The 9202-nt window shown below is 47.5% G+C and overlaps 1 protein-coding gene across 2 annotated transcripts in view; it reads right to left on the bottom strand.

Moving 5' to 3' along the window:
- Positions 1 to 9202, bottom strand: part of ZNF532 (zinc finger protein 532) — a 110419-nt gene that overhangs the window by 57814 nt on the left and 43403 nt on the right. For both annotated transcript variants that reach the window (XM_007450113.1, XM_007450112.1), the window contains exon 2: positions 1901 to 4263. In XM_007450113.1, the coding sequence (XP_007450175.1) occupies positions 1901 to 4246 (2346 nt within the window). In that variant the 5' untranslated portion in view covers positions 4247 to 4263. The remainder of the gene's footprint in view (positions 1 to 1900; positions 4264 to 9202) is intronic.

The following is a 9202-nucleotide window of genomic DNA, read 5'->3' as shown; positions in this document are numbered from 1 at the left end:
CCCTGCGGGAAAGCGCTTCCCTATTTGACCCCTGTTCAGCGGATGAGCCTAAATGGTTAACAGAGAACAAAAACGAGGGGAAAACAGGGAAGAAAAGGTCCCCAAGGGAACAGACATCTCTCAAGGCAGCTCCACATGCCAATACGGACCAGCACGTGCGAGCCGGGACATACTCCACCACCTGCACAAAATACCAGCAGAACAGAGAGAACTACGGAAACGGCTTTTTCTTTCTTTCTTTCTTTCTTTTTTTTTTTTTTTTTTTACTGCATCCTTTTAAGACAGAAAGAAAGACTGCCCCTTTGATGAAGTGGTGACCAGGTAAGAGGAACCCAGACAGAACCCAAGCCCTGTCACCAGGACGTGCTTGGGGGGCTGCATCAATCACTTTTTCTTGAACCAGCTTAGCCACCTGAGCACTTTACTGTCAGAGCCAATGAAACATGTAACATCCAATGTTCTCGATGCAAGAATGTTCTCGAAACTCTTTCTCGTCTCCATTTCCACTCAACGGAATGTCCACAGGAAAAGTCACTGAGGTATTCTTGATCTTTTGTTCCCCAAACTCAAATCCTACAAAGAACTTAACTCAGCAGTTGCCCTTGGGGAGCTGATCACGGTGACAGTACCAGACGTCTGAACCACAGCATAAAGCTCCTCGTCACAAGATAGTGGAGGCAAGTAAGGGAAAGATTAGTTTACCACTGGGGCTTCAAAAACAGAAGTTTGAGCCAGAGTATATCAGCTCAAACTAGCACCCCTTCCAATATCACACGTTTCCTGGTTTGCACAATAAATCATATGGTCTCTCTAGCTTGAATTCGTTTCACTCAACATGCCCAGTTACTTCCATATATCTGTAAAACACATTTATCTACTGCCCAGAAGTTGCCTCATGGAGAGAAGCAAGTGGTAGAGATAAAACCGCTGACGGACGCGCACTGTGAAATACATCTCACCAACACCAACCTACACTTCACCACAAAAAACAAACCAAAAATGCCACAAACAAGGGATTTCCCTGGTGGCACAGTGGTTAAGAATCCACCTGCCAAGGCAGGGGACAGGGGTTCAATCCCTGGTTCGGGAAGATCCCACATGCCACAGAGCAACTAAGCCCGTGCGCCACCACTACTGAGCCTGCACCCTAGAGCCCATGCGCCACAACTACTGAGCCCACGCGCCGCAACTACTGAAGCCCGCGCACTCTAGGGCCTGTGCTCCGCAACAAGAGAAGCCACCGCGGACGGCCCAAAAAAAAAAAAAAAAAAAAAAAAAAAAAAGCCACAAACAAACTCAAGGGTATTCTATTTAAATGGATGGGTTTTCCGTTAGAAGGTTAAATTCACTGCAGTGGAGAACATTACTGAATATACCAGACCAACACCTTAAGTAAGCAGGCATGCCTGAAAAGTGGGTATCAACTGGGTGTGTTTAACTGTAAAAGACAATAATTTATAAACAACAGGAAATTTTTAAATCCCACAATGGTCGCTAATAAATGTCTCAGAAACACTGGTGACGTAGCCTGACTTGAACACTTAATCCAAAGGGTCCATACTATCACTTGCTAGAGCTCAGACTTCCAACGTAAATTCCAATCACCCAACAATTAAGAACTCCTTTACTTTACCCTAAATCTAAGGTGCCATGACCCAACTAGTACACAGTTTCTAACTGTCTAAAAGAATCATCTTCAAAACCACTGGTTTTTAAATAAGATTCATATTTCAACATTGCTCTAGAAAACAATCCTCTCTCACATGTGAGCGTGTACACAAATATACACACACATCCCCCCATTTAACTGAGCTCCCACCCCTAAAATCAACGGCATGGTATAGAGCACACACGTCTACAGACTCATCACCGAAATACCAAAATGTAAATGATACTCTACTTGTCCACTTGTATCTGCAGCCTGCTGGAAATGAGTGGCCAGCGACGTCTCATCCTGGAAAACTTCATTACACTCCAAACATTTCAGACTATGCCTACAGAGCTTGGATGGGTCTTCATCCAGAGGCATAGCTGGAATGATGGGTGTGCTGGAAGGGGCTGATATGACTGTCCCGGTTATGCCAGACTGAATTTTTGTTACAGTGTGTGTGCCGGCTCCCGAGGAGCTTGGGAGGGCGGAAGATGAAGCAGGAGTATTGCTTGATGGAGAAACAATCATCTGATCTGCTGGGACAGGCTTCAAGATCAAGTGTGAACACTGCATCACCACTCCCTTCTCCTTGTGCCCACGGGCATGGGACAGGAGACTGCACTTGTTGTAAAAAACGAGGTTCTTGGTGCAGTGGTTGCACGTTACTTCGATGCGCACGCTGCGCCTGTCGTAGTGTTGGGTCAGGCTCTTCTCGAGGGCGAAAGAGTCCCCACACTCCAAGCACTTGTAGCCGCGGGTCGGTAACGTGATGCCCGCGTTCGCAGGAGGACTAAGGTTGGGGATGTAAACTGGGACTGGGTTGACGCTGCTCAGCACCTTGTTGAAAGCTTCCACCACAGAACTCTGCAGGGAGGACACCACCTGGACCCGCGACACCTTCTTGGGTGGCTGTGAGGCCGCGGCACTGATTATTGCCTGCTTTATTTGCTGCTGAGGTTTGGTGAGCACCTGGCGGAGCTCGGAGGTGGCCTGGGCGCCCTGAGGCAGAAGGTTAAGGTTGGCAAGGTGCACAGTCTTTGGCACGAGTTTGGCGTTGGCCAAGCTGGAGGCCGGCACCACGACGGTTTGCTGCTGGATGGCGTTGGCGGCTTTAATGATGGCACTGCTGGCGCTCTGCACGGAAGCAGCAGATATGACCGTGGCTTTGACCGTCGTGTTGTTGGCGAGCTTCAAATTAATGACTTGAGACCCGGCCGTCTTCACAGCCGACACCGGGAGGAAGGCAGTCGCCACAGGCTTGATGGTGACCTGTTTGGGGGTCAGCTCGGCGGGGGCCACCGCGTTGGTAACGACCGCCGATTGCAGAGGCGCCCTGGGCGGGGAGGAAAGGACGGCGGCCGAGGTCGGAGACGACAGCAGCGACGTCACGGACGCCACCATGGACCCCGTCTGCTCAGAAGGCTTTTTTCCGGCATCGAGATCAACTTCAGGCAACACCCTCGTCACTGTTCTCTTGATTTCCCCAGAAGACGTCTTGATGGTTTTTATGCGGACTTTGGGAATTGCTGGTGTTGACCCTGCAGGAGAGGATGGCGATCCCTTGCTACTGTTCTCACTGGAAATGCTCCTGGGACTATCCGGCTGCTTAAGGGACGCTTTTTTTGTCCCATCGATGAGACTCTGGGACTCCGGAGACTTTTCAATGGCTCTAGGGCTATCGTTTACTTCTTTTGGTAACGGAGAGGCCTCCCGGGAGTTGGTCACTGGTTCTTTAGAGGAGTCAGAAGCGGCCTTTTTAGCACTAAGAGCCGCAATTGCAGCGATGCAGGAAGAGAGCTTGGAGGATGGCTTGGTCCTCGAGGGCACCACACCGCCGAGGGAGGCGTCATTCTTCTCCGAGCTCAGCTTGCCCTCGTGGACCCTGTTTTCAAGCACCTTTTCAGAGTTTTCTTTCAGTTTATCCTCCATTTTTCTGACTTTGAAAGGTTCATAAACACTCAGATTTATAGAATTTGTTTCCGTTTCTCTCTTGACAACTTTGTTTTTCTCTAGGTTGCCTGTCGTAGAGATGCCAGTTTTGCTTAAGCCTTCTCCCCCGAGTGCCTTCAGTTTGTCATAGTCCTGTTGGGGAACCGACCCTGTCAACACATTTGATCTGAAACCGGAGCGCATGTCCTCTTTGTCCGGGGGGTCGTCCACCTCTATCTTCTCATCGTCGTCAAACTCTTCAGCACTGGAGATGGGGCTGAACTGGCTGAAAGCGGAGTCTTTTAAAGTCACCTCTGAGGTAGGCACGTCTCCTTTCAAGGACTTTGATCCATCTTTACTGTAAGTGTCCAGAGAGGACGCCGAGAGAAACCCGTTGTGCAGGCCGTTGCCGGTGGGATTGTGGCCGTCCTTCTCTGCGCCCTCGGAGGAGTCGATGTTCCGAACATTCTTCACAATAACACTGACGCCGACGTCGGAGGAGGACGGCGTGTGGGAGTCGTCATCCACGTGGGCGTTCTGCTTGATGTGGCTTTCCTGGTCGTCGTGTCCAGACTCAATAGCTGCTTTGGGATCGACCATATCTGGGATGTCAAATGCTGCCAGGAGGTCATCAAAGTCTGGGGTCTTCATATCCCCCATGGTCATGAATTTGATCAGATGTTCTGTTAAACGAACAGAAAACAATTCCATCAGCAATGAGCATGCAGATAAACATCCCTATGGGACTTACACGAACAGTGATGATTATCACGAAAGAGCAAGTTGCCAACTGCACTTATTATAATGTCAGGACATTGAGCCAAAGTGAACAAGCATCTGGAAAACAGGTATAAAGCCCTGACGATTACCGCTTTGAAGTAATTCCTCCAAAAGGCCGTGCAGCATGGCCAGCGTGTAGCCTCTCTAACAAGCTGATCAAAACTATTATAGCACGAAGAGCAGGTTCCGGTGTAACGACTAGAAAATGTTATTTATCGTTGGATTCACCTCACCATTTTCACAAAAAGCTACTTCCAAACATATCTTGATCTTGACAGCATTTAATTCTACTGGCAAAATTATTGCTAACACAGTCACCGTCAGATTTGGGATATCACATTAAAAGCAATATATTACAGGCAAAACTCCAATTACAGATTTCAATTCATCCACAGAAGTGAGCATCCCAACCCAGCACCGGCCGTCTACTGCTAATAAAGTTCCGTCTGAGATTTTCAAAAATCCCCCAGGAGCTCATTCCATCACTTTTTACTTAATCTTAATTCCCTCCATTGTGTTAGGGGAAAAAACCACTCTCCAGGCAGAAAAGTGTAGTGTCCCTTCCATCTCCCTCCCTAGTCCAGTGGTTTTGCTAGTTAAGGGAATGCACAGCTGTTTCCTAATCACTACTCAGCCAACACAGTCTTGCAAATGGCTATGGCAGCTGAGAAAGGCCTTCCATGAAATTACTCCCAGCACGTGACAACATGGACCCAAGGACGTGACAGAGCCCAGGGGAGGAAGGCCCTCTCTTTGGCAGCCAGGCTAGATCAGGGTGGACAGCAGTCTATGAAGAAGTGCTCGCACTGGGGCTGCCCTGGTGGTGCAGTGGTTGGGAGTCCGCCTGCCGATGCAGGGGACACGGGTTCGTGCCCCGGTCCGGGAAGATCCCACGTGCCGCGGAGCAGCTGGGCCCGTGAGCCATGGCCACTGAGCCTGCGCATCCGGAGCCTGTTGCTCCGCAACGGGAGAGGCCACAACAGTGAGGCCCGCGTACCGCACAAAAAAAAAAAAAAAGAAGTGCTTGCATTAATGTGCACGAAGCCCTGGATGATAGGAGGATGGAGAGTTTTAGGAAAATGGACAGTCACAGCCGTTACTAAAGATGAAGGATATATAAATACACAGACTGCTTGGGGGCTTTACAAGGGGCCCTTCCACTGTAGGGGAGCTCTTCCTCCTCCCTGAACCCCCAGAGCACTCCATCTTATGATTCAGTTATGCTCTGTATGTATTACAGTGTGTGTGTACTTGTCTCTTCTTACCTACTGGCCTGGTCAACTGCCTGAAGACAGGCAATGTCCCACTTGCCTTTGCACCACAAATGCCAAATAACCAACAGGACACAAGTCAGGGACCAGAACACAGGACTTACAGTAAGAACAGGCCTTGACCCTGCTCTGCAGACAACTCACACTGCCTCTGAGACCCTCAGGAAGTAAGGGGATCTCTCCAGGCCTGTTCCTTCCTTCTGCCGTGGAGGCCAGCAGCCAGGAAGAGAAGGAAAGGGAAGAGGGAGAATGAAAAACTGGGAAGGGAAGGAGAGGGAGAGAAAGAAAGCAAAGGAGAGGAAGGGAAGAAGAGAGGGGAACCAAGAAGCAAATCCATGTTGGAAGAAACAAGGATCGCAGCTGATCTTAGGCAACTTTCAATGGAAGAATCGGCCTAAGTGATTTGTAGACACCTAGACTCTTTCCTTGTCAATATTTACTACATCATTCCTCCTTTAAGTCTGCTTTAAATCACTGAGAAGTTGTCTTTCACATTTTACGGAAGTATTTAATGATTTTTTTCTTGTACAATCTGTAAAAAATCATGCATTCCTAATAAAAATAACTATATGAGGATCACAGTAGGATTTCTACTCAGGCAACAATAAACATAATAATGTGAAAATTCACATTAACCATAAATCCATCATCAGCTGCTAAGACACCCTCAGCATATTCACCCACTCTGGGACACACCCAAACACTTCAAAGAACTTCGTTGGGAAAAACTACTGTTGAAGATGAAACAAACACTTATGGCTCAATAGGAGCTGAAGAATAAATCACTTTCCAGGGCTTCCCTGGTGGCACAGTGGTTAAGAATCCGCCTGCCAATGCAGGGGACACGGGTTCAAGCCCTGGTCCAGGAAGATCCCACATGCCACGGAGCAACTAAGCCCGTGTGCCACAACTACTGAGCCTGCGCTCTAGAGCCTGCTAGCCACAACTACTGAGCCCACGTGCCACACCTACTGAAGCCCATGAGCCTGGAGCCCGTGCTCCGCAACAAGAGAAGCCACCACGATAAGCCCGCGCACTGCAACGAAGAGTAGCCTCCGCTTGCCGCAACTAGACAAAGCTCGCGTGCAACAACGAAGACCCAAAGCAGCCAAAAATAAATTAATTTTTTTAAAGTGCATTAATAAAGAGATAAAGCAACATAAAATATCATTAAAAAAAAAAAGAATAAATCACTTTCCATGCACTTATGTCTCAGAAGTCACAGGTACTTTTCTCTAGATGGTTTGCTTGGCCTAGAGAGAACACTCTGGGCCACTTTTCTCCCAGATGGGTGCCTGCAGGACCGGACAGGGAATAATGCACCCCCGGCATCAAAGTACAAAACTTCTAAGCATATGATGACATGAAAACATCTATATGAAGTCAAATCTAGCGAGAAAGCTTGATATTATGATTTTCTTTTTTAAATGAAGCTGAACTGTAAAATATGGGCAATGAAAAATCCATCTGTCAGACAATATACCCACTTAAGAGTCCACCCACTTAGGAATAATCCCTGAATGTCACCAGTTTGTTTGTTTGTTTTTAATTTATTTATTTTATTTATTTTTGGCTGCACTGGGTCTTCGTTTCTGAGCGTGGGCTTTCTCTAGCTACGGCAAGCGGGGGCTACTCTTCGTTGCAGTGTGTGGGCTTCTCATTGCAGTGGCTTCTCTTGCTGCGGAGCACGGGCTCTAGGCGCGCGGGCTTCAGTAGCTGTGGCTCGCAGGCTTAGTTGCTCCATGGCAAGTGAGATCTTCCCAGACCAGGGGTCGAACCTGTGTCCCCTGCATTGGCAGGCAGATTCTTAACCACTGCGCCACCAGGGAAGTTCCTCACCAGCTTTATTTTTAAGCATCATACTGCCTTTATAAATTGAATACTCACAATAAAACCACCATTAGCGAAGCATCCCTATGATCTATCTTTACCAGCCATGATGGTCCAAGTTTGTAGATCACTTTTTAGAGAATTCAAAACATAGACTCATGAACCACCCCCAAAACCCCACTGGAGTCGAATGGGCCTGAAAGGTGGTTTTTTAATGCCACCACTTATCCAAAGCTGGGATCCAGGCTCTGGATATCCCCAGTGGTGGCTGGGCTCTGCCTAAATCCCTCAACCCTTTCTTTACAGCTACATGGGATTTATGTCATTTGCCCTCTCCTTATGATTTTGGTGAGCAAAAGACGTTCATCCAGTTTCACACCATTCATCCTAGAGGGCAGTCAGTTCAGGAACAAAAAGAACATAACAGAAAATTCAAATACTCAGTGGGTGGTAGGCCCAGAACACACAACCACAAGAAATGATAAAAGGGTCACCACGTGAAACACAACTTGCTAAGCGACTGGCAGTTCACACTGGCAGTGCAGCTGGCAGGCATTCTGATGAATACTTGGAAGATCAGTATATGATTCGTACTGTCTCCCTCCAGTTTACACACAACAGGGACCTGTCTGCTTTATGGACACACAGGTGCTCACATATGGCGGCAGCGGCAGCAACATTAAATCTTATAGTCAATGGTAGGATGTCGCCCACCACACTGCCAGTATCTTTTCCTACCTGCACAAGTAAAGCAGAGTGAAGGCTCGGAAAACCCCAGAGAGGAACCTCCACGCCTGCAAACCCCCCAAGGGGTCCAGAAGACATTCCTGATGCAGGAACAACTTTTTCTGTGGACATCTAGCCATACCTGCCCCCACCCCCTTCCTCTAAACGCCTAAGATGTATATACTCTCTCTTTAGGGAAGAAGATAAACCCAGATGAACTCTTTGGGGTGAGGTACTGGGACACTGTGGAGAGGGAAGAGTGAATTAGCAGCGGTTTAAAAACATATGAGTCAGCTCTCCTAGTTCACCTGAAAGAATCCTGACTATAAGGTGAAAATGCACAGCGGGCATAACAGGCCAAGTGCAGCGGCCACTGAAAGCACATCGCGTTGTCTGAAACCCAAGACCATAGTGGCGGTGAGTTCACCTCTCCCGGGTTGTATAATCAATGTAATAAACACCGCTGTCTGTAACTTCACACTTCTTTTTTGGTTTATAGAAATGTCTGTCATGCCCACAATCACACCGTCCTATTACTACCCTCACCCTTCCCACATTCTGGAAGGCAAGAGTGAATTTACCACTTGGGGGAAAAATGCTTAACTCCTGCTTCATTTCTCCGTTCTGTCAAGTACAGAGAGAAATGTTTATGTTCGAAAGTTTTCTTTACTTTTGTTCACCCCAATTCCTAAGTACTGTTTTAAAAATAGATTCTTCTGCTTAAAAACACTACAAAGACAAATCTCAGTCTTCTCGTTTAAAAGATAAGATAAAAAGATCTCATTTTAGCTTCCCTTTCGCTGGACAGCTTGACTTTCAAACAGAATTAGTTTTAGTTATTGCAACAATGTCTTTCATCCCACTTAAACCCTGTGAAATACAGCTTGCTTCAAAGGCACTAACAGTCTTTTAATTTAAAACTAAACCCCCTATAAATAACGTATAATTCACTAACAGCATTTGTGCTTGACGTATAAAAGTCCTTTCACCTTGAAAATGTCTGGGGGGGGGGGGG

Source organism: Lipotes vexillifer, unplaced genomic scaffold, assembly GCF_000442215.2.
Source record: "Lipotes vexillifer unplaced genomic scaffold, Lipotes_vexillifer_v1.1 scaffold79, whole genome shotgun sequence".
NCBI classification, from domain to species: domain Eukaryota; kingdom Metazoa; phylum Chordata; class Mammalia; order Artiodactyla; family Lipotidae; genus Lipotes; species Lipotes vexillifer.
Note: the sequence above shows the minus strand (reverse complement) of the source record. Positions and strands in the feature narration are given on the sequence as shown.